The following is a 24,480-nucleotide window of genomic DNA, read 5'->3' as shown; positions in this document are numbered from 1 at the left end:
CCAGACTACGCGGCGCGAAGCCGCGAACGTGAGTGTGGAGTCGATTTCGCTGATTAGCGAACTATCGCGTTCGCGGCTTCGCGCAATGATTCGCGCATGAGTGTGGAGAGCCCTTTAGAGAAGCGTTAAAAAAAGTGTTTACATACGACCAACATACGACCGCACCGGACCGCGACTTTGGTGTGGTCCGGCGCATGTCAGATCATGTGTAGGCTAGGAGGATATAACCAACGGAGACGCCACGTCTGTAATTTTCTGTACAAAAAAGTCTGCCGATTTTTGCGGGGGAGGGGAACGTCAAATGTATACGTAACGTCAAAATAGCCATGTCAGATAAACGTCAGTACATACATTGTGTATGACCATTGGCCGACTATTTTCGACAGAATAGACACGACATATCCTCCTAGTGTGTAGGTGGTCCACCGTATGTGAGTTAAAGTCGTAACTGACTACCTCACCGAACCGCAACTGTGATGCGGTCAAAATACCTCTTTCTCGCTCTAACTTATAGCTGCGTCCTTAACGCACGTACGGTACGGCGACCACCTTAGGATGGTATTGGATTGGACCAATATCTTGGACCAATGTGCATTGCGTCTCACTCCCTCACTAAGCATAATGTGAGACGCAAATACACATTGGAGTAAAAAATTGGACATGTGGCATACCACCCTTACACGCCGCGCAAGTTCGCACACCATCGCACCGCACCAAGGTCATTGTGCGACGCCCCCATAAGTAAGAGCGAGAAAGCGATATTTCTTTCTCGCTCTTACTTATGGGGGCGTCGCACAATGACCTTGGTGCGGTACGACGGTGTGTTACATACACCCTTTAGTATGGATTAGGCATGAGTGGTAGGGGTAACTGATAGAACGGGATAGTCTTATGTATCTTTCAATAGGAGTAGCAGAAAAAGCGCTATTATTGTTTGTCCTTGTCACAGTCTCACATTTTTTTTAATCCCCACCGTCATAGAGGTACAGAGACCGAACGAGATGCACTTACGGAACTTTCAGTAGGAGTAGCAGAGAAAGCGTTATTATTGTTTGTCCTTGTCAGTCTTACATTTTTTTTATTCCCCACCGTAAATTTAGGATGGTTTGGTGGACAACAAATAAACCGGCCAAATTACGTAGGTTGTTTTTTTTATGTAGTCAGGAATTTTTAATTTTGTCGCATTGCGTATGTTCTGTCCCTCGTGGGCGCACGCGTATCTCGCGTATAGCACTTCTATAGGATCTTACCATCTATGCTGTTATGGCTTTTAAGGACAGAGATATAAGTGAGAGCGAGAAAGAGATATTTTGACCGCACCAAGACCGCGGTTCGGTGCGGACGTGTGTTGTCAACTTTACTTTAAAAAAGTGAATTGAACGAACTTCAAGTTAATACAATGAGCGAATGTTGAGCGAATGAGTTAAAATGAAAGATGGAAGATTGCCTGCTGTTTATTAAATAATCTTTTCTATCGTTACACAAAGATAAAGTTTTCGCTTAGAGGTGCTTTGATAACTAAAAGCGCGTATAGGATTGTATCTATCTTGTATATTGAAGTCTAGAAATAATTATTATCTACAGTGATCCGGTAATTTTAAGTCATGACTATTGTATCAGTGTTTACAACTGGAGTGTTAGCTGTTTTCCATACGGCCGTCGAAGTAATATGGCTTATTATAATGCCGGCAGCGAATTGAATGCGACTAGTAGAGCCGATATCGTAGACGAGGACGAAATCGTTGATGATCTTTCTATAGTTCCTTTAGATAAAGATAGCTTCGGTAAGTTAAGTTTCCACTTTCCAGCTTGCCAAAATGCAACGTATTTTTTTATACAGCTTTAGTAGTTTATATTATTATATACGCTCTTATGCTCAGAAGTAGAAATTACTTGTTAACATTGATTCAAATTGTAATAAAGATTACAATTATTATTAAGTTACTTTTTGATTTAGCAGTTTATGTATTTAGTTTCACCACATCTTGTTTTAATCACTTGTGTATTGTATAATTTTTTTTTCAAGCCGTACAGTAAAGTAGTAGGTAGTCATTAAGATAAATTTAAGTCTCAAGCTGCCTATAAAACTAGATATCCATTTTTAGCAATATGTGAGTTATGTGGTCGCATAGGGCGTCGCAGACACTTTTATCCGCGCAACAACAAGTTCTGTTCCCTGCGATGCCACGCAAGTAGGACCAGACGGAAGCATTGTAGCTGGAGATTTAAACTCATGGAGGGTGCCGAGCACATGGCGGGGCTCATCCCCCTGGAGCCTCTGCCCCAGCTACAGCAGTGGCATGCTACACTTAATGACATCCAGGTACATATTTTACTTGTATCTTAATTTGTCTTTATGTTCATTATTTTACTATCTGTGGTGTATAAACCATATAAAAGTTCAGTATCACACTGACTGACACAGGTAGGAATCAAATCATTTTTTTATTTATTTATTTTATACTTTATTGCAACCATGGTATTCATCAATATACAATTGTTATAAATAAAGTTACAGTATCTCATTAGGGGAAATAGTGCTCCATCCATGCTCATGACACAAGTACCTTACCAGGACTCAAACTCAGGACCACTACCTACGCAGAATCACTAACATTGAGTTTATTTGTGCAATAGCACACAGATACTTATCTGTTTCCTCATCTGTCAAAAGAGGAAAACCACTATATTTTTTATTTGTTTTGTTGTTTCTGCATCCATCCACACTACAAGCTGTGTTAATTGTTCGTGAAGAAGACATTTCTTAGCCATAGCGTGCGGTGATGTGCGTACGTGACCAACTTGGCTTATGTACCACCAGCGGGACAAGATTCATAGGCATGAATCCAAGCTCGCGCGGAGAGTTCCATAGGCCTTGCTACAGTTACTCAAGTGTTACTATTTTTAACCCGCATCAAAAGAGGGCTGTTATAAGCTTGACTGCTATGTGTATGTGGCTGTCTGTGGCACCATAGGCTCTGAATCAGGTCAACCGATTCAGATGTTTTTTTTTATATTTGAAAATGGTTTCTAGTGGTGGTTTATAGAAATGTTTTATCAGAATTGGTTCATCCATTTCATGATGTTTTTCAGGCTGGTCCTATAAAGCAGCCAGCAGCACAAGTTGCCAACAGCTACGAATGGAAAGATGAGCTTTTTGGCTGTGACTTCCTCGCAGCGCCAGTCAGTCTATTCAAACATGCTCCCCTGCATGAAATGTGGGATAACACCTTCGAAGGAATGAAAGTGGAAGTCAAAAACACAGATTGTGATAGTTATTCAGAAAAAATTAATGACTTTTTCTGGGTTGCTACTGTATTAAAAGTAAGTTGAATTAGAAACAATTAGAAATCTACACATAATTTTATGCTCAATAATATAAATATTTAAATTGAAGTTATGTTTAAATAATACTCAAACTGTACAAGCACAAAAACAATGTAGGGGCTGGTTCTAGTACTTCTAGTGCTCAAGCTCTCTCATACATAGTAAGATCCACAAACTGTATTAGGAACATTTTACCTATACTTCATTCCAGATAACATTAGACTCTAGAAGATCACAGAATCAGAGTTGCTAATCCACTTTTGTACAGTTGGATTTCAATACAACATGATTGAATGATTATTGAATGAAATCCTACAAATTGCACTATAAACAACTAGCTTTTGCCCGCGACTTCGTCTGCGTGGACTTAGTAAGAATAACGCCTGGAGAAAATCTCATAGCTATCTAAATTGGATCATATTATGCACACAAATTAGCAGGCACTTCGTTAATTATCTCAATTCCACCCCGCTTTTTACTTTCTTAAGGGATGATTTTCGGGATAAAAACTATCCTATGTCCTTCTCAGGGACTCAACCTATCTCTATGCCAAATTTCATCTAAATCAGTTCAGCGGTTTAAGCGTGAAGAGGGAACACACAGACAGACAGACTTTCGCATTTATAATATTAGTATGGATTTCCTTCCATCTAATCCAATCTAGTATGGTAACTTACCTAACAAATTATTTAAATTTTTTGTTCCTTAAAAACTGATTTAAAAACTATTAAAGTTTTACCACCACATAATATTTCGACCTTGCATGTAACATGAAAAACATATAGGTAAACTGTAGGGACCTGAGAGGTGCTAAATGATATTATTTTTATTATATTATATTTTAAAGGTCAAAGGGTACATGGGACTCCTGCGTTATGAAGGATTTGGAAGTGATGATTCAAAAGACTTTTGGGTGAACCTATGTTGTTCAGAAGTTCATCCCGTTGGATGGTGTGCGACTCGGGGTAAGCCACTAATACCTCCAAGAAGCATAGAAGATAAATACACTGATTGGAAGAAGTAAGTGATATTGGTTTATGTTATTTTATTGTGTAAATTTCCAAATAAGCCTAAATTTTAAATGCTTGTTTATGTGAAGATCACTCTATAAGAAAAGCAAATGGAAATACCATACGTTGCCTTAAACCCAACATATAAATAATATGGAACAAATTAAATTATACATCTTATGACGGAGGCTCTGCAGATAGCTTACTAGCTATAGATTTTTTACACGCGCAATAAACAGATTTGTAGTCATAGATTCAGTGCGAGTAAAGTAGATAAATAAGCTAATATGCTTGAATACTAGATAATGGTGGTAACAGGTAACAGCTACCTCAGGCTGTAATAATTTTATTCCAAGTATTGCCAATCATTAGTATTCATTTTTTTTAGATTCCTGGTAAAGCAGTTAACAGGTGCCCGTACATTACCAGCTAACTTCTACACCAAACTAAATGACAGTCTTAAGTCGCGGTTCAGTATTGGCTCCATAATGGAAGTTGTGGACAAAAATAGGATATCACAAGTTAAGGTAAGGAGTCAACACCATCCAATCAAGCTCTCTAAACTAAAATGCAGTTGGCTTAATCTCTTAACTCCCAGGGTTTGAAATTTGCCAGCTAACTCGATTACATAACTTTGAATCACATTGCCAACTGGATATCGCGCCCGTGTGATTCAAGAGGTAAAGTGTATGCTTCAGCAACAGAACATTTTATATATCTATTGCCAAAGATAGATATAACTCCGTAATAGATGGATACAGTCTAAGGAAAAAACGTGCCTCGAAAATCACGAAAATTTGATTTTCGATCAGATGTCGCTACTACCTTTGGCCTACTTTCGTATAGAGGGCGTTGACGGTTTCGTTTGTTATTTAACAATTTTAACGCATATCAGTGAAAGAACATGGGTCAAAATAATAAAAATAATTAATGCAAATAAAAGAAATCATTTATCCATATTTAAATACATTTTATCGTATTTTTATAAATCTTCATTTTTAGTTTTAAAGTGTGTCGATAGATGGCAGTGAATTTACTGTGGTTACAAAATTTACTATGACAGTACCGCTCTATAATATTATATCCTCTTTGCTATTGCTGTAGTAACATACAAAATGCACAATAGGTTAACAATGTCAATATCTACAAAATATGACAAAGAACTAAAGTAAATTACAAAATTGTAAGTGAGCTTCCGAAACCATACATATAAGCTAGAACAATTCAATACTCACAAAATTATAGCAAAAGTAGACTTGTAAAAGTAAAGTTGTCAATAAACTCAAATAATTTAATTATTTATAAATTTTCAGGTTGCCAGTGTAGTTGAAATTATAGGTAAAAGGTTACACGTGAAATACTACGACAGTTCTCCAGAAGACAATGGTTTTTGGTGTCATGAGGACTCTCCACTCATCCATCCAGTCGGTTGGGCCTTCAGAGTCGGCCATCCGCTGGACGCCCCTCAGAGTTACTGTCAGAGAGTCGCTACAGGGCGATTTTTGCCAAATGATATGACTGCAGATATGTTTTACAAGTACCCTACAAATGAGCCTCCGCTGTTTGTGGAAGGGATGAAACTTGAAGCTATTGATCCTTTGAATCTGTCAGCTGTATGTGCTGCTACGGTTATGCAAATTTTGAATGAAGGGTAAGGTTAAAAATAATATATGTGACGTTTTCAACCAAAAGGTACCACATTGTCGCTTGTTGATAAGGTTGATTTCTAATTGAAGCTGTATGGAAATAGCGCCTTGCTGACAAGCGACAATAAGTACCCTTTTGGTTAAAAATAGCACATATATTTCAAACAATTAAATTAATTGCTATTTACCATACAAAGACAGCATAGACAACAAATTGAACTGTTACATATGCATGCATATAAATAAACTAAATTGTAAACTTAGACAAAGAACCTAAAACGAGACAACGAATTTGAACCATATGCATAAGTGAGCTATTTTTCGATCTTACATATCTATGTAATGGTCAGTCGACGTCAAAGATATGTTTACATATTTCGCCTTATTACGAAGGAAGAAGGTGCAAGTATAAACATATCTTTGACGTCAACTGTACATATGTAATTATGTAAAGCAATCTTGCTTTGATGGCCAATTTTTGGCCGTGCCTTGAATGACTCGATAATTTTGTGATGACAACACCCATTAGCATATTTTATAGTGAAACATATTTTTAATTACCTGTTTTAAAGTTTTTATTAGTTTGTAATAGTAAGGTCGATATCAAAAACATCTTTACAAGCCAATGTTCCAAAAATATTTTTACACGACCTTATTGTAAATAACTTAGAGGCGTGTGAATATATTTTTGGACTGTTGGCTTTTAAAGATGTTTGTGAACAAAGTCTGTACAAAGTCTTGTTTTTTCTCAGATACATGATGATCCGAATAGACTGCTACCCAGCTGATGCGTCAGGTGCGGACTGGTTTTGCTATCATCAACGATCACCCTGCATATTCCCTGTGGGATTTGCTCTAGCAAACAATATACCACTGGTGCCGCCCGCTGGGTATGTATTACTCATTGAAATCTTATTGTTTGCCACTAAGACACTTTTAGAGTCTTCAGCCTCTTATTGTCACTTAAACTAAATCATTCTATAAGTACAGACATTACATGAAACTCTTCACATCCCAGCATTAAGAAAAAACACACCTTTGAAATAAACAAATAAAAAGATAGATGGACAAATAATCAGAATAAATAGATGCAAAGTAAGATTACGGTGACATAATGTCAATGTACCATCGCGGGTGTATCGAAATATCTTTGCAAAAAATCGCATATAAATCGGGCGTTATAAAGTCACATCATTACACATAGGTAGTTAAGTACTTACACGCTTAAATTATAACACCCAATTTTTGAAGTCGGCGATGGTTATAGCATAAACAGCTTGTGAATGTTAAGCCATTTGCCGAAATGGACGAAACTTCCATAACAGTTAATTTGTGAACAGTTACACGGCAGAAGAGTTTAGCTGGGAGGAATACCTCTGCGCGTGCGGCGGTCGAGCTGCGACGCGCGCTCTGTTCACCGCTCGCGGCCACCTCGTGTCGCACGGCTTCGTGTGCGGCATGCGGCTCGAGTGCGCCGACCTCATGGACCCGCGGCTCGTGTGCGTGGCCACCGTGGCGCGCGTCGTCGCCGACCTGCTCAAGGTAACTGTCGCACCTGGTGGTAACTGACGCGACTAAGGCGCTGACCTAAGCATGTGCCCAATGAGCTCGTTTCTAGTCTACTTGTCTGTTCGCTTCAATGATGAATTAAACTGATACAGCTTTGTCGCTCTCTTACCACACGAATCAGCAATGAGGGCTAACGCGTATGAATTCGCCGCTAGCGGCGGTAGTGTAGATGGTGGTCTTTTCCATAGTTCGAAATGTCAAATGTCACTTGTCACTTCAATGACTGACAGCTGTTCTTTAGTCTTTTGGACCACCATCAACAGAGGCGCCAACTGGTGAGCAAAAAAACGATAGCCCTCATTCCCCTACATGGTCAGCATTGTTTGTGTCATCGGACAAAAAGAAAATCGAGCCTCCTAACTTGACAGCTGAAGTCTTACATCTCAAAATTGTACCATTTAATATAATTTTATACAATAAAATAGGATGTTGACCCGTCAGGTCCACTTCGACGGGTGGGGCTCGGAGTACGACCAGTGGCTGTGGGCGCACAGCACGGACATGTACCCGGTGGGCTGGTGCCGCGCCGTGGCGCACCGGCTGGAGGGCCCCGTGCAGCCGCCGCCGCGCCAGGCGCGCAAGCCGCCGCCCAGGAACCCCCGCCGCCGCCGCCGGCACCACCGTACGTATTCATGCCGTGTCACCGACCTCGACTGCCGCGGTGCCGCGCGATACCTTCGTGCATTGCGATAAGTTTCACGATGACGCGCCGCACACGGTAGGCATAGCGTTCAAAGGAATAAGTGTGTGCTGGCCAGATCAGTAATCCTATTACGACACCTATTACGCACCGTAGGTCCAACGCCGAAGACGAATTAATCCGTCATTGACCACAGAGCAACATAGACCTACGTGCATATGCATAAAGTTCAATTTCAGTTTTGACACTTCGGTCACAGGGCGGACACGCTATACATCAGAAATCACTTGCGTTTCTATGTGTGAACGGCACGTCTGTACATGCGACATGCGTCATAGTGTGAGTAAGTTGCTTAAAAACAGTACTGAGCGGCCGGCAAACGGCCGTCCATCTGCTGTCGCTTGGCGCGGTAATTCGAATCGGGGCGGGGCGGTGCGTGACCGTTCTGTATGATAGTACTATTACTTATTCTGTGCTTTGATGACGTCAGTGACGTGGTCGTGGCGTCTGGGTGACAGCTTTTGGGTTTGACACGGCGTCGAAAAGGTTAAATGTGTATATAAAGCCTGACCAGGAATATATGATCACGCGCCATGTTGCGGAATTTCACTGTAACTAATTTTTTCATACTATACTGAACTGTCACCCTATACATGAGAAAGAACAGCGCCCTCTTGACATATATTACTGGTCAGGCTTTAGTTTGAATCTTCTCAAATGATTTTTACGCCAAAGACCCTAATGTGATAAACAAAAGCCATTGTTTCTTTTCTGTGAGCGCGTGGCCATTGTGTCTCAGCGCGTGGCACGCGCTCAAACACAACAGCCACGCGAATATATTGAGAGTAAAAGTATGCCTAGTTCTTTAAATCGACTTAATACCTTAACTTCGATATTTGGTCTTTGTGTTACTTACTATACTACAAGTTCCAAAACTACCACCTAAAAAAAATCTATCAAAAACATTTGGATTCATACAATACCTAAAAAATACATTTTTCTAAATTACAGCACCGAAAACCCAGCCACAACCGCCAATTATAACCGAAGACAGCTCCCAAAATTCCGACATGGGCGACGCAAAAAGCTTGTCACCCCCCACTAGCGTGTCCGAGATCTCCGCCGACGTGGAGTCGAGACACGACGACACGGAATCGAGACCCGACGACATGGACTCGAGGCCAGATGAGACTGAGGCGAGACCTGATGAGGAATCGAAACCTGACGAGGAATCGAGACCTGATGAGGAATCGAGACCTGATGAGGAATCCAGACCTGACGATATGGAGTCTAGGCCGGATGAGGAATCCAGACCTGACGATATGGAGTCGAGGCCGGACTCGGAGGCTAGAGCGGACGAGGGCGAGTCGAGACCTGACGATAAGATGGACGTGGAAGAGGCGCCTACCGAGACCTCGCATGAGCGGTTGAGCGATGAGACGAATCAAGAGTCTATGGTGAGACCTTTACTATTACATTATTATCTTTGCGTTTTCCCGGTTGTAACTTAAAGAAGCTTAGCAAAATTCTAAAAATTGGCACACTCGTTTTTACGGTCGCGTGCTATCTAACCTTCCAACCCAAAGGGGAAACCAGGCCTTATTGGGATTAGTCCGGTTTCATCATGATGTTTTCCTACACCGAAAAGCGACGGGTAAAACCGTTCGTGTCAATGGTATGGTATGGTGGTTCGTGGTCATTGGTTGGATGACGTGACTCGCACGTAGTTTTGTTAGACCAGACTATAAAATGACCAAATTTGAGATTCTTTACTCTGAATTTAATTCTGAGTATCAGTGGAATGAATGCCCCTATGAATGCCCACATTATTTTTAATCTACATTAATGACATTCACAACATTCCCCTTTCCCAAGCGGAAATAATCTGCTACGCCGATGATACAGTGATCCTTTTTAAAGGTGATACTTGGGAGAGTGTTTTTACTGCAGCAGAAAAGGGTATGAGTAACGTCGCCTGCTGGCTCCGAGATAACCTTCTAACCTTAAATAGTAAAAAGACTAAATTCCTGTGTTTTCATAAATCTGCCGCTTCCAGCCCCTCTAATGATAGAGACTCAATCAAAATTCATAATTGCAATAATGTCAGTAACTTATCATGTACCTGTGAAGTAATATGTCGTACCGACTCTATAAAATATCTCGGCTTACTTATAGACTAAAATTTAAATTTCAAAGCCCATATAAAGTGCCTCTCTAACAGAATTAGGAAAACGATGTATATATTTAAGAAACTTAGACATTCCGCAGACTTGAAACTTTTAAAGAATATATATATATATATCTATATCTATATGTCAGTCTCTAATCACATACGCCATCTCAGTATGGGGTAGTGCCGCCAAGACGTTTATCATAATGGCTGAAAGAGCTCGACGTTCGGTCTTGAAGGTAATGCTCAAAAAGCCCTTTCGATATCCGACAAACAGCCTTTACCAAGATGCTAAAGTACTTACAGTCCGCCAGCTCTACATACATAAAGTCTGTCTTTCAATTCACAAAAAAGCCGTTAAGTCTGAAAATTACGAGAAATTACTTGCTAAACGCGTGTTTAAGTTACCGTGGGTTAACACGGCTTTTGGGAGACGATTTGGCGACGTCCTCTGCTCTTCGATTTATAATACGGCCGTAAAGCTCCAGAGCGAATTAATTGGTTGCACTGTGCAGGTGGCTAAGAGGTTACTTTTTAGCTGGTTATCAACACTTGATTATGATGAGACTAAGACATTACTTTTGAAAATTGTTTAACACAAAACTGTAATAAATACAAAACTAACTAAATTAGACTAAAATACTGTAACTTTATAAAATGGTTTAATACAAAGCTGTAATAGATATAAAACTAACTAAATTAGACTAAAATATTGTAACTTTATAAAATTGTTTAACACAAAACTGCAATAGATATAAAACTAACTAAATTAGACTAAAATACCGTAACTTTATAAAATTGTGCAACACATAACTGTAATAGATATAAAACTAGCTAGATTAGACTAAATATCATTGGAATATAATTGAAACTAAAGTTGAACCTAGAAACAAATTTAATAGCAATAATGTAATAACTAATAACAGAAATTGTATTTATCTTATTCCAGGTATATAAACCTGAATCTCATTTTTGTCCTCAATTGTAAAAATATTATTCTAGTTAACTCGCATGACATAAAAATGTACATCTGGTCTCCCGCGATACAGGCCTAGCCTAGTGCGGGGACTCCTGGAACCTCCGAATGTCAATTCAGTTATGCACCAACTCTTTTCTGTAACTTGTGATATGTACTTACTATGTACTACAATTGTATTTGTTCTGTGCAATAAAAACATTTTTTATTTTTATTTTATTTTATTTTTAATTAACGACGCACGCAATGAATCTACACTGAGATACACGTTTTAATGTTAGAATATTTGGCAGAGCATACCCACGGACGCGTCGCAGGACTCCAGCGCCAGCGTGCAGTTGGGCCCCGTGTCGCCCGACACGTCCAGCCAGTCCGCCTGCGACAAGCTGATCCCGCGGCTCGTGGACGCGGCCGTGCCGCGCGACCAGCTGTCCTCCGTGGACCCGGAGAAGTGGACGCCGGCCGACGTGGCCCGCTTCCTCGCCGTCAACGACTGCCAGCCCTACACCGACAACTTCACCAACGTCACCGGCCCCGTGCTCCTCCAGCTCTCCAAAGACGAGATCATAGAACTCCTCGAGATGAAGGTCGGCCCCTCCCTAAAAATATTCGACCTCATCCAGCAGCTCAAATGCAAAATTAAACAACCTCAGTGTAGACTAAACTTCAAGTGAGGCGCGGCTTCGAACCGAGGATTCGGAGGTGACGGAAAACTGTGGCCTTTAATGCACTCGCGGGATGCACTTCAAATAATCGTGTCTTTACAAGTGTGTCGTGAAATGGGACCCTATTTGACGCGTTATAACGACAGCAGACTGTCATATTATGTCACTTCGCCTTCATATAACAAAGAAGTCTGAATAGGGCCCTCGCTTAGTTTTTTATTGTCATAGGCAGTTGCAAAATGGGATTATGGCCTGTGAGGTTTGAGACGCCATAGGCGGGCCTTTACTATCCCTCCTGTACGGTTTGCCGCTGAACAGTGTAGATTCTAATATGTAATCAAATGTGCTGTCGCAAGTTTTATTGCATTATTTATAGACCGGGCGATACCGTCATATTTATTGTAGTCTTTACATGTCAGAGTTAATATTCCGGAGGTTATTACGGCGAATTTTAACATTCATTATCGAAATGAATGATAAGCTTTAAGCAGCAGTAAATTTGCCAGTACCGGCCGCTTTACTTTTATACTTGTAAACCATATTTATTTTAAACATAAATCGGTTATTTTAACTTTTACCTATTTGATACGTGTAATGAAAAGGGGATAGCAATGTTTTTTTGTTAGTTAGCTGAGATCCGGTCGCCAGTTAACACGCTGACGTCCTTGCTCATAAGTATTCTACTAGAATTTTATGGTAAACTACCATTTGTTAGCGCCCGAAATATTGTTAACACAAAGTTTTTACAATTGCCTTGAGATATGGTTGGTTGGTGCCCGTGGCGCCCAAACAAGTAGGTTTACCTTTCATAGACTAGTTAGACCCTTTATAAGGCATAACGGTTCAGGAATTATGCAAAATTGAACCCTATCGCTTTAAAATAAAGTTCAAAATCAGATGGGAAATATATCCCCTCTGCCTTACAAAGGGTTAACGGTGAACGGGAAAAATTACATTTCGGCATTCAGAATCATGGTAAAAAATCAGAATTACATCCCCTTATACGGATATTTACAGTCATCTCTTTAGTTCATTAATATGCATGTCTAATTAGTTACTTAATCAAATATATACATTATTAATAGTGTATTTAAATATGTGATAAATCCCATTTTGCTTAGAAGCAATAATAGTTACGGTGCTTAGTGTTATTCTTATTAGCTTTGCTATTTTAGGGGTAGAGGCTTACCTCCTAGGGTAAGTGGGCTGTTTTAGGTGGTGTCTTTATTTGAACGTATCTCAGTAATTGTGTACTATAGTAATATTTTTGTATGTAGATTATGTTTGCCATATCAAAATACTGCCAATCTACGCAAGGGATGTTGTATTATATTTTGTGTGTGTCGAAAATCATTTAAAGCTGCATGTCAGATCTAAATGCATACTACAAAAATATTTACACAATATTACAGTGAATTATATGTACAAGAATATTAAATTGGAATCACCCCAGTGCCACAGGAGTTTGTCTTGTATTGAGCAATAATTAACTGATACTGAGCAATAGTAACTGATGATAAGTATTCATTAAACAAAGCTGACATATTGATAAAGTAACGATATCTAGGTAATCTAATCTAATTACAGAAAATCGTATGAGGTACTTTAACAAATATGCGCTTTCATTTATACCAATGACTTTCCATCGTTTTTACATAAGACAGTATAGACAAATACTGCTCATATTCAGTTTTAATATATTCTGCTGTGTAGACCTCTAAGGTCTTATTTTTTTGCCTTATCGTAATATCATCTAAGAAGTTAAATACTCAACTCTTAGCTTCTGGTCGTCTCTTGCCAAAGTTTTGTTTAAATCGCCGTGATTACTAAATGTAAATAATTCATGGATTTTATATGTCGTTTACCAGCATTATATTTTGTGTGACTAAAAATGGGTTTGAACGATTTTAATTATAAATAAAAGCATTTAATAGATATGGATCTTTTATTTGTATGGACGGAATACAAGGCATAGTGTTTGCTTTTCTCTTAGCTGGTTTACAAATAGGTATTACCTACTGATCACCAATGAATCTCCTTATTCATAGAAAAATCTTGAATCATTTGGTTCGTTATTAATCTGAAACAAGTTATAGGTTTACATTATAAATCGTTTCGATCATTACTTGAAAAATTATTTAAAAAAAAATCCAACTAACACTGGCAATAGAATGATGTCAATAACTATACTTATGGCGTTATTCGTAAACGCGTTACTGGCCTGAGTTAATTATGAATCGTTTGTCTATTCAGAGCAGGGAATTATTTTTCTGCTGGTAAAAGATGGGATTTTTTTTCCTGTTTTTATTAGTATTGAACTCTAATAAAATGTTGGTAGTAACTACTGGGATAAAAATCCCACCTAGTAGGAATGACCTAACAGTTCCTGCAAAACATATGGCGCCAGTGCCATTTTTGACAGCCGTTAAATTTGGAAGAGTTTTGACTTAACTAAACTTTATTAACAGTATAAATATACTACTTATATTGACCGGGATATAGACCGTGATTACCTTTTGTATTATTTGTGAGCTCCCGATATTTCGACGCAGTTACATGCATCATGTTCACGGTCCCCCGGTATCCCGGTCAATATAAGTCTAGTGAAACTAACCGTGAATCATTCAAAAACTCTAAGTATAAATATAGTTTGCAGATTACCTCATTGTGTGACTGGGAACTAAAGATGAATAGAGCGCGCAACAGAGTAGGTTTCCAGATCTCCGGGCGTGGCATTTGTGATATTCTGACACCCACGTAACCTCGCACATTCCATCTAATTCATCTGTAACTATTTGCGCTGTAAAATTCAAAATATTGCTTTACCGCCCGAGGGGTTCATATAAAAATTCGTTAATTATCGACAGCTAGTGCCTTTGAGGCAACACTGCCAATCGACGACAAATCAAAATCTTGTGTAAACCAATAGGGTTAATAACTGCCAATAGCTTACTGCAGAGGGCGCTAAATATAAATAAGACTATGGTTTCTGCTTTCCGGTATTTGTTATATAGTATGTTTGTTTATTATACATATAAGTTAATTTAAGTTAAATTCGCAAAACATGATACAATGATTGCAGCGCCATCTGCGTTAAACTTTACATGCAGGATAGGTAACCCTACCTACCTATTTCCCCACTTCGTGATTTGTCCTCGCGGGCCAGCTCCCTAGCCGTAGTGACGTAAAAAGTTCTCAATATGTCCACCTTGTGAGCGCCGGGCATACCTCGGCTCTTCTGATTGGTGGCGTGAAGGTGGCGAGAGAATACGCATCTTTGATTGTTAGTGTTAACTAATAGAATTCTGAAAAAAAAAACAACAATAAAAATAAGCTTGTACACCACAATAGCTACATATTAATATAAATATTCTTAGTCTTCTTAACTCGGAGCTCTCTGGCTTGACCTTCTAACAACCTACGAAGACGGTAAACTTACCCCAAAACACATGGTTCGAAATTAATGCTCGTCGGAAAATTCCTCGGATGGGCAACCTTCGCGTCCTTGATAACCTGCGCGAAGCCTTCCCAGCACTGCAACACTATTTCGTCGATCTGAGAGAGCGCCGGCGTCGCTCCGCACACCACTAGTATGTAAACATCTGCTAGCAGTTTGCAGGTTACTGCTCTGAATGCCACCTGGAATAATAGCGCAGCTGTAAGCCAGTGATCCTGCACTGATTAAAGCGACGCGCGATTGTTTCTTGTCTTGAGTCAAACCAAAGATTTATTAGGCAATTGTGTGAGATGAGCAAAGGAAATGAATCTTCATGTATCAAAAAGTGACCGTAAAAAACAGTAAATAGGCGGCGCCACCATACACTGAAGTACCTAGACTATACACCTAGTATTTTATATAGATGTGCACCCGTGCGACCGTGAGGGACAGAACATACGCAATGCGACAAAATTAAAAACACGGCTTAACATTCTATGACAACATACCAGAAACAACCTAAGTACGTAATTTGGTCGGGTTATTTGCTGCTACAATGTAGAGATGAAATGGGGGAGGGGCAGCAAATAACCCGACCAAATTACGTACTTAGTCTACATTATTATACCCCTATGGTTTATGTCAGAGTCTCCTATATATTACAATACTCTTTGGTCTAGGTAGGCCCTAGCGCCACCGGAGAGATTAGGAACTATTATTTAAAGCTGAAACGGTCACTTTTGCAACAATTCTGCCATAAGAGATTGGCATCCTTTCTATACCATCCATAGAAAAACTGTTTCGATTGTTAAACAAGCAGGCACGTTTTTATTTTAGACTTTACCTCTATAACAATCAATCAATAACTCTGGTCAAACTAAACTGCTACCTACACATGTTCTGGCTGCCCCCATTAAAAGACAGCTTCAGCCCCAAAATAGGTACAACCCCGCTGGGTTAATTTTTTTTCGAATCACATATCCTTTTTTTGCAATTGAGAAACTGGACTCAATAGTATCGTGAGCTATAATTTAATATAACTAGTCTTTGTCTCGGTTGTACGTGTGATCTTCAGACGGAGCAGTGAACTCAATGATGTGTTTAGTTACGCCTATAATCACCTGATCCAGTAATCGTAAAGTATTAGTGTTACTTTAAAAAAAAAGTTGTTCTATACTTGCATTAGGACTTATTTGCGGCAAGTAGACAGGCGTCTCCCTTAACGGAGCTCCATCTTGGGTGGCAGCCAACAACAGCAACAGTCTCGCCTCCCGCGGATCCAATTCACCGAAGTCCGAACTTGTAGCTACCAAGTGGCCGTGGATGCTGAGGCAGGCCCAGCGACCAGTCACGCTCACAGCGTAGTTGTCTAATGCTTGCTGAAATAAGTTTAAATTTGTTTATCGGCGTATCCTACTTAGCTCCGCTTAACTTAGGCATTTGGTAGAAAGTTATAAGGTTCACTTCGTATTTAAACATTTTTTAAATTACTTAATTGATCGTATATGAAAGCCGCCACCAGGTTGCAATAACTTACTAGGTACTTGATATACAATTCAAGAGCAATTCATTCATGAAACCATTCTTTTTGTTTGGAAAAGGGGGTCAATTAAAATTAATATACCATTTGAGAAACGGGCCCCAAGACATTTCATTCCATGCATTTTTCAAACTACTTAAGCAAGATTCTAAGAAAGAAGTTTTTAAATTAGTACACAGCGTAGTTGTCTAATGCTTGCTGAAATAAGTTTAAATTTGTTTATCGGCGTATCCTACTTAGCTCCGCTTAACTTAGGCATTTGGTAGAAAGTTATAAGGTTCACTTCGTATTTAAACATTTTTTAAATTATGAAATAAAACTATGAAAACGGATTATATCGCGTATATTGAATTTATAATACATCCCGACGTTTCGAACTCTTTACAGCGTTCGTGGTCAACGGGTGACTGAGGAAAAATTACAAAATGCAAAAATACCCACATACTAAAATAATGAACAATCATAGACTACAAACTTTAAGGCTGGTTGTACATGCAAAATCGGTTCATAAGGCTAGTTATACACTATAATTATTATTATTATTTTTTATTATTATTATTTTTTATAGTTTTCATAGTTTTATTTCATGAGTAACTATCGCGGTAACCGAAGACAATATTATTTTTTAAATTACTTAATTGATCGTATATGAAAGCCGCCACCAGGTTGCAATAACTTACTAGGTACTTGATATACAATTCAAGAGCAATTCATTCATGAAACCATTATTTTTGTTTGGAAAAGGGGGTCAATTAAAATTAATATACCATTTGAGAAACGGGCCCCAAGATATTTCATTCCATGCATTTTTCAAACTACTTAAGCAAGATTCTAAGAAAGAAGTTTTTAAATTAGTAAACAAAGAAAATAAGTGCTACAGTAAATGTCCCGCCCCCTTATTCATAAATGCACTGTAAGCCTCAATTATTAGTCAATTTATGTGTTATCCCTTTCTTACAAAAACATAAGTCAAAATGACAGATGACAAACGATTATTAGCTCTGCTAATTGAGGCTTGTAGTGCGTATATGAATAAGGTTATGACCAGGCATCGTAAACTGCGAGCGAAATCCATTGAAGTACTAGGGATGTAACTGGTTGTCGTACCAGGGGGGTGTCACTGCGCAGTTTAGGTATATATGGCAGTGGGCTGCCGCTCGCGCAAATTTTAAAATACGCAATGGCTTCGAAACCTAAATCGCGATCTAATCCGTATAAAAGATAATGTTGTGTTTACGGATGTCTGAATAAACGGAAGAACAAGGAAGCAGAAAAAACCTTTTTTTTTAATTCTGGAGTATATTATACGAAAATTTTATGTTTACAGAATCAACGTTTGTAATTCCTACATATTTATCTTAAAAATAATAAATCAGTAGGTATAGGTACAAAAACTTGTCAAGTGACAACCCCGTGCCGACACTCGCAGCTCGGTCATAAAACTGCGGCGCGCAAAGAAAATTCACGGTTCGTGCGCGGTTATAAGTTTAAATTTTGCTTGCAGGCGGCGGGTGTAGGTATAATTTTGTACCTAAATCTGGCTTTTGTGAAGGAGTGAATTTTCTGTACGGTAGTACTATTAGTTATTCTGTGGTCATACGTCATTTCAATGGATTTCGCTCGCAGTTTACGATGCCTGGTGATGACATATTATCGTGACTACCTTGACCGTAAAAGTTCAAGCAAAGCATTAATAAAAATAAGTTCAAGGAAAAAACCTTTAGCAACCCTTATAAGTCGAAGAAGTTGAGAAGACTTCCCCAGTCCTTGTACCCATAAACTCCAGTGCCATAACTAAAATAAGTAATTTCACCTGCAGTTGCTGAGCTTGAGGGCACAATATACTCTGAATCAGATCCAATACTAATGTGGGGTGAGGACTAAGCACCGCTTCTGGATCTATAGACTCCAGCAAATAGTCTAGAATCGGGTAGCACTGACGCAAGTCTCTCTTTATCTGATCAATGTTCTTAAAACTGTCTAGCTCTTTCTTACCAATGCTGAATATCATTAGATTATGGACAGTGGAGAGTAGGAGCTCCAAGTCACACTCTAAACCGCCTGTTGCAACTCCAATTAGTGTGACACTGTAAGAAATTTATTGTGAGAATTATTTTAAATCTAGATATATAAATGTAAATAGCCTTTATTATTGAAGTTTGCAGTACATAGCATATATTATTTTGGTTTCACAACTTCAACTCATCCTTTGACGTAGACCTCCTCGATAGCTTTCCATTTATTTACATCCTTTGATGTTTGCATCCATATTATTTACCTCCTCCGATTATTCTCAAATCATTTGACCATCTAAACTCTTGTGATATATACTTAAATAAAAGACCAGACAAGAGACCATTGGTAAATAATTAATAGAATCAGGCATTACTTTGTGGGGATTCATAATTATTAAATTAAACAAAAATATTAAGTACTTTGCTAATCCGAAAATAATAATCTGCCGATCAATTAGCAGCCAAGCAAGCAGGCCAAGTACAAATCGTCAGCCTCGAGAAATTATGTGAATGTTATTTTAAGTGCACAGTTTTTTCCAATACGTTTTGAAAGATAAATGACCATAGTGCCTTGGTGCTTTGCATGTCTATTAGCAACACACTTTAGGCTTGAGTCGGTCATGAACTAAGAACTGTTAAAATGAAGTCCCGTGAAGGACCAAAAGGAACAAAATCTTTTTACACATTAATTGATCTTTAGGTCCTTTAGTTCAGTGGGATTGGAGATTGGATTGGATGGTGGTGGGATTAGGCACTTGACAGAGTGAAACGGTAAATGGATGGAAAAAAACGGTTGACAATATCGCTGACACAAGGTGTGAATGAGATGAAAGAATGACGTGACACTCCTAAGCCTGTCAAATCAAACATTTTTCTACATATTTGATTTTATTTATTGTGTTAAGGTGTTTTAATATTTAATTAATATAGACACATCATATCTTACAAGTTAAATTGTATTCAGTTACCAAAGATTGGAAAAAAATCCAATGAAAAACCGATTCCTATTCATTCCTGGCTCTCAACAACCGAAGTAAACGAGCTGAACTAAAAGACCGAACTAGTTCGTTTGACCAATTGACAGAGTGGAGCGCTCTCTGTCTAACACATTCACTCTCAAGAATGTGATAGGTTGTGTGTTCATTGTATTGGAAGTTATATGCTTGGCACTGAAAGTGTTAAAACTAAAGTGAAACACCTACAACAATAATGCTACTTCTCCCTGAGGATATTGAGAAATCATTAACACATTTCACTACACATACTACATTACTATAATATACAAATTATACAGCATTACAGTTTGCACCAAAGCGCTGGCAAATTAAAACATGCAAATAGTACAGTAATTAACATAATAATAAATACAATAACAAATAAAACAATAAAAAATTATGACAAGAGGTTTAAAATTAAAATGTATACAATTTTATGTTAAACGATACTGTAAACAATAACAAATACACTATCATTCATCTCACAGTACTGATTTCAAACATTCACAACACACATTCACCCATCTGTTAGCAAACACATCACAGTCAGGAGCTGATGTCAAGAACGCGTTAATCGTCCTGAGGGCTCGGAAGACTGGGTGGCTTCTGCAGCATTGTACGCGCAAGAGGAACGGTTAACTAAGAATGACTATACTAAGATAATATTTAATAAACTTACCTTTTGCTATATTCCTTCCACAAAATATTTCCATTGTCTACTTGAGTGTTGACCATTAATAAGTTATGGCATTTGCTGAACATGTTGATTCCATGTAGAGAAGCTATTGTTGAGAATTGTATCTTGAAATAATTATAAAAAAACATGAATTTAAAGGTTTCGTCATTGACTTTACTTATGAAAATAGATAATTACAACATGTTAGTATGGGAAAGTCAGCAAGTCAAGCCATCACATTAATGGGTATTCAGATCAAGAATACAGCCTCAAATTAAAATCAGTTACAAAGTCTAACTGCTAATAAAACTAGTACACATACCTACATAACTAACTTACATTTTCGCTGTTCCCTCGTTTTCTCGAAAATATGGGTACGCCACTTTCTGTAGCTACGGCTATAACTAAGACAGACATTTTTTAAGTTATTAAATTATAATTGCAATTCGAAAAAGCATTAATTATAATTTCATCATTTCGAAAACAATGTGAGGCTTGTTTTCTGTTTTAATTTATCATGGAATAATAAGTATAATAACTTCAAAACTTTTAAAACTGTAAAACAAATAATTGACACTTCACAGTGACAGTGACAATGTCATCAGTGTCTGTCATCATGCTGTCATCACAAGCATCAATGAATAGTGGCCAAAACATTTAAGATACTGCCTTAAACGACTAAATAAACAAATGCATCCATAGTGTTAGTAATACAAGCAAAATCAAAATCTAGTGCAAAGAATATATCTAGTGTTAGTATTTATAGTTAGTCAAACCAAATTGGCAGTAAATAAGAACCAGAAAAACTATACTCATCCTTTTCTTTTGGGTGCTAGTACTAGTGTAAGACAAAGATAGTATGATTCTTTCTGTCTATGTTTGAAATGAGACAGTCCTTTGACAAACTATATGTAGTTTGTAAAGAGACTGTCTCATTTCGGGCGTAGACGGAGAGTCTGTCTTGCACTGGTGCTGGCGCCCAGAAGAAGGAGATGAGTGTAGTTTTTTGTGTTCTTATTTACTGACAAGATTTGCTTGACCAACTATATAATACTTGATACAATATGTACCTACTTATATTAAGGTTCCTCCACACTCGTGCGAGAATCGCGGCGCGAAGCCGCGAACGCGAGTGTGGAGTCGATTTCGCTGATTAGCGTAGTCTGGAGCGCAAATTGCGCTACACCTTTAATATATATAAGTTACTCTATGCTATGGATGGTATAGAAAGGATGCCAATCTCTTATGGCAGAATGAGGGCTAACGCGTATGAATTCGCCGCTAGGGGCGCTAGTGTAGATGGTGGTCTTTTCCATAGTTCGAAATGTCAAATGTCACTTGTCACTTCAATGACTGACAGCTGTTCTTTAGTTTTTTGGACCACCATCAATAGAGGCGCCAACTGGTGAGCAAAAAAACGATAGCCCTCATTGTTGCAAAAGTGACCGCTTTCAGCTTTAAATAATAGTTCCTAATCTCTCCGGTGGCGCTAGTTAGGCTCTGGGACATGAGTATAACATGAACCATATAAGGCAACAAATAACCCGACCAAATTACGTAGGTTGTTTTTGGTAGTATTTCGGTGTATGGTGGCGCCGCCTAATTACTGTTTTTTGATGGACACTTTTCATACATAGAGATTTGGCTCCTTTATATAGTCTCCATGCTCTATGCTTTTAATTTGCTCGGTCCAGTACTTGAGGATCGGACAATCAAACATCAAACCTATCAGCAATTTTTCTTTCTGTTGGGACTACATCTCACACGACTTAGTAATGAGACTTAATTTTTACGTAATATAGTCTCAAAACTATCCGTGCGAGCTGCCACAAACATGCCCGATGCAGAGCACCTGCTGGGCAGTCCCATGAGTCCCATCAGCCATCTAAAAGAATTGTTGTACTGTATACGCGCAAGGCGTTGTAGGCTCGTTTCGTGTACCGGGCCCACAGGCTGCTCGTGTACAAGGATTGACAGTATGATTTAAATAGTGTGATTTTTACATCATGTGAGCAACGAGCAAACCTGCGGGTAAGCATATTACTCCAAACCGCCAATCAGCCATCTAAAAGAATTGTTGTACTGTATACGCGCAAGGCGTTGTAGGCTCGTTTCGTGTACCGGACCCACAGGCTGCTCGTGTACAAGGATTGACAGTATGATTTAAATAGTGTGATTTTTACATCATGTGAGCAACGAGCAAACCTGCGGGTAAGCATATTACTCCAAACCGCCAACGCCCTGCGCTCCCTTTCTAAGTCCAACCAAATCATCCCTTAGGTCGCTCGTGAGAACGTGTCCCAGGTATTTAATCTTGTTCACAACAACTTGCAATGGGCTAGAGTTCAACAAAATAGGTGGTACATAGTATGGCTTGATTTTACCCGCCTTAAATATCATCACTTCACTCTTTTTGGTGTTGTACTCACTACTCTTCATGGACTACCATGGGACAAGGCGTAGGTTTCGCAGTGGGCAAGCAGCTGCTCCAGTGCACTGACAGACGGGCTCAGTAGCACCATGTCATCGGCATAACTTAGGCTGTTGACACAAGTGCCACCCACATCAACCCACATAGCACCCAGCATGCATACCACTCAGCCCGACTATCAGCTCGTTGATGTATAGGTTGAAGAGCTTCGGTGAGGTGATACCGTCCTGTCTTGTGGCAGACAGACAGGACGTCTTACCCCACATTCAAGCCTATACTCACTGAATAAACTGCTCGCCCACCTGACCTGGTTTATCTGATTGCTGTACCAGTGCCTATAAACAGTCCCACACACTCCCTCGGTATACCTGTCTCACTTAGTTTTTGCCAAAGCAGATCATAATTGACTCGATCAAATATCTGTATAATACCTGACCGTGTGCTTAAGACATAGAACTGCACTATCCGTCTCTAAAGCCGAATAATCTAACCTAACGAATCGACGAAAACATATATCTTTCTTTGTCTCTCCCAGCAGAAAACTACCTGAAAAAGAATAGTTAGAGTTAATAATAACCCCAATAGGTTTCGTAATGGCGAAATCAAGCGTCCACAATTTTTTTTTCAACATCAGAAACTAGATTTTATCGCGTAAGTACATATACATTCCACGGCAAACAAGAAACAAAGAAAAAATTAACAATATGATTTACTTAGAAAAATATTAAAAAACAATAAGTATTTACTTATTTCAGCCGCTTATAGGTACATATATATAGATCTTCTTATTCTATTCTTTCAGGCAAAAAATCTTGAGTTTTTAAGTATAGGTAGGTACTTAAAGGGGCCGGTCAACTTTTTTTTGTATAAACACGTCCCGTTTACTTCTAAAATATTAAACACTACTTTTTATTACATAAAAGATGTAATTAGATGTTAATTATTCAATCAGATCTATTGTTTTGTGTTTGCCTTAGTTTTAGAAAGCAAAATTTTCCATTTTTATAGAAAATTCCTCGTGACTCGGATGACGAAATTTTTGTTTCATACAAAATCCCACTGTCCCCCAGGCGTACTGACTTGCTATCATTGGAAATTCTGAAAAATAATTATATTACTACTTCCTATATATTCCTATATTCGAGCTTTTTATAAACAAATTAGTAACTTTTATTTAAATTCTTATTAACGCGCACGATATTATATAATTTAAGATACAAAATATTTTTTCAAAACTATGTCCCCAAGGCGTTAAGATAATAGGAGTCGGCTGGGTCACAGGATACATTGTTTTGCTAAGTGCGAGTGAGACAGGCTATGAACGGCTCAGCCAATAAGAGCTGGATCTACGTATCGCGTGATGGCGTCTGCGTTTGCTTTAGGT

The 24,480-nt window shown here is 38.7% G+C and overlaps 2 protein-coding genes across 3 annotated transcripts; one reads left to right on the top strand and one right to left on the bottom strand.

Moving 5' to 3' along the window:
- Window positions 1-1,444: 1,444 nt before the first annotated feature.
- Window positions 1,445-13,936, top strand: LOC134742129 (polycomb protein Sfmbt-like). Its single transcript, XM_063675095.1, has 12 exons — window positions 1,445-1,784; window positions 2,106-2,323; window positions 3,094-3,324; window positions 4,175-4,347; window positions 4,726-4,864; window positions 5,651-5,988; window positions 6,736-6,873; window positions 7,324-7,525; window positions 7,994-8,174; window positions 9,204-9,467; window positions 9,507-9,649; window positions 11,632-13,936. The coding sequence occupies exons 1-12, from the start codon at window positions 1,670-1,672 to the stop codon at window positions 12,010-12,012; spliced, it is 2,523 nt and encodes an 840-aa protein (XP_063531165.1). The 5' UTR covers window positions 1,445-1,669; the 3' UTR covers window positions 12,013-13,936.
- A 4-nt stretch (window positions 13,937-13,940) lies between these two features.
- LOC134742139 (protein fuzzy homolog) lies at window positions 13,941-21,239 on the bottom strand. 2 transcript variants are annotated; one of them, XM_063675115.1, is made up of 8 exons: window positions 21,005-21,239; window positions 20,669-20,790; window positions 18,793-19,066; window positions 16,621-16,818; window positions 15,443-15,642; window positions 15,133-15,308; window positions 14,665-14,788; window positions 13,941-14,083 (listed from the first exon to the last, which is right to left on the bottom strand). In XM_063675115.1, exons 1-8 carry the CDS (start codon window positions 21,080-21,082, stop codon window positions 14,026-14,028), a joined length of 1,230 nt encoding a protein of 409 aa, XP_063531185.1. In that variant the 5' UTR covers window positions 21,083-21,239; the 3' UTR covers window positions 13,941-14,025. The 2 variants fall into 2 exon arrangements, with proteins under 2 accessions (XP_063531185.1, XP_063531176.1); XM_063675106.1 differs by lacking the exon at window positions 13,941-14,083 and having other exon boundaries at window positions 15,124-15,308; window positions 21,005-21,231.
- Window positions 21,240-24,480: the final 3,241 nt, after the last annotated feature.

This window comes from Cydia strobilella, chromosome 1, assembly GCF_947568885.1.
Source record: "Cydia strobilella chromosome 1, ilCydStro3.1, whole genome shotgun sequence".
Classification (NCBI taxonomy): domain Eukaryota; kingdom Metazoa; phylum Arthropoda; class Insecta; order Lepidoptera; family Tortricidae; genus Cydia; species Cydia strobilella.
The sequence above is the reverse complement of the archived record's forward strand: the minus strand, read 5'-3'. Positions and strand labels throughout refer to the sequence as shown.

Excerpts from the sequence above, each read along its gene's own strand:
- LOC134742129 (XM_063675095.1), top strand. The coding sequence starts at position 1,670 with ATGGCTTATTATAATGCCGGCAGCGAATTGAATGCGACTAGTAGAGCC. Across the intron at positions 4,865-5,650 it reads ATAGGATATCACAAGTTAAG|GTTGCCAGTGTAGTTGAAAT; the intron begins GTAAGGAGTCAA and ends ATAAATTTTCAG. Across the intron at positions 8,175-9,203 it reads CCGCCGCCGCCGGCACCACC|CACCGAAAACCCAGCCACAA; the intron begins GTACGTATTCAT and ends TCTAAATTACAG.
- LOC134742139 (XM_063675115.1), bottom strand. The coding sequence starts at position 21,082 with ATGTCTGTCTTAGTTATAGCCGTAGCTACAGAAAGTGGCGTACCCATA. Across the intron at positions 16,819-18,792 it reads CTCAAGCTCAGCAACTGCAG|CAAGCATTAGACAACTACGC; the intron begins GTGAAATTACTT and ends AACTTATTTCAG. Across the intron at positions 15,309-15,442 it reads TTCGAACCATGTGTTTTGGG|AATTCTATTAGTTAACACTA; the intron begins GTAAGTTTACCG and ends TTTTTTTTTCAG.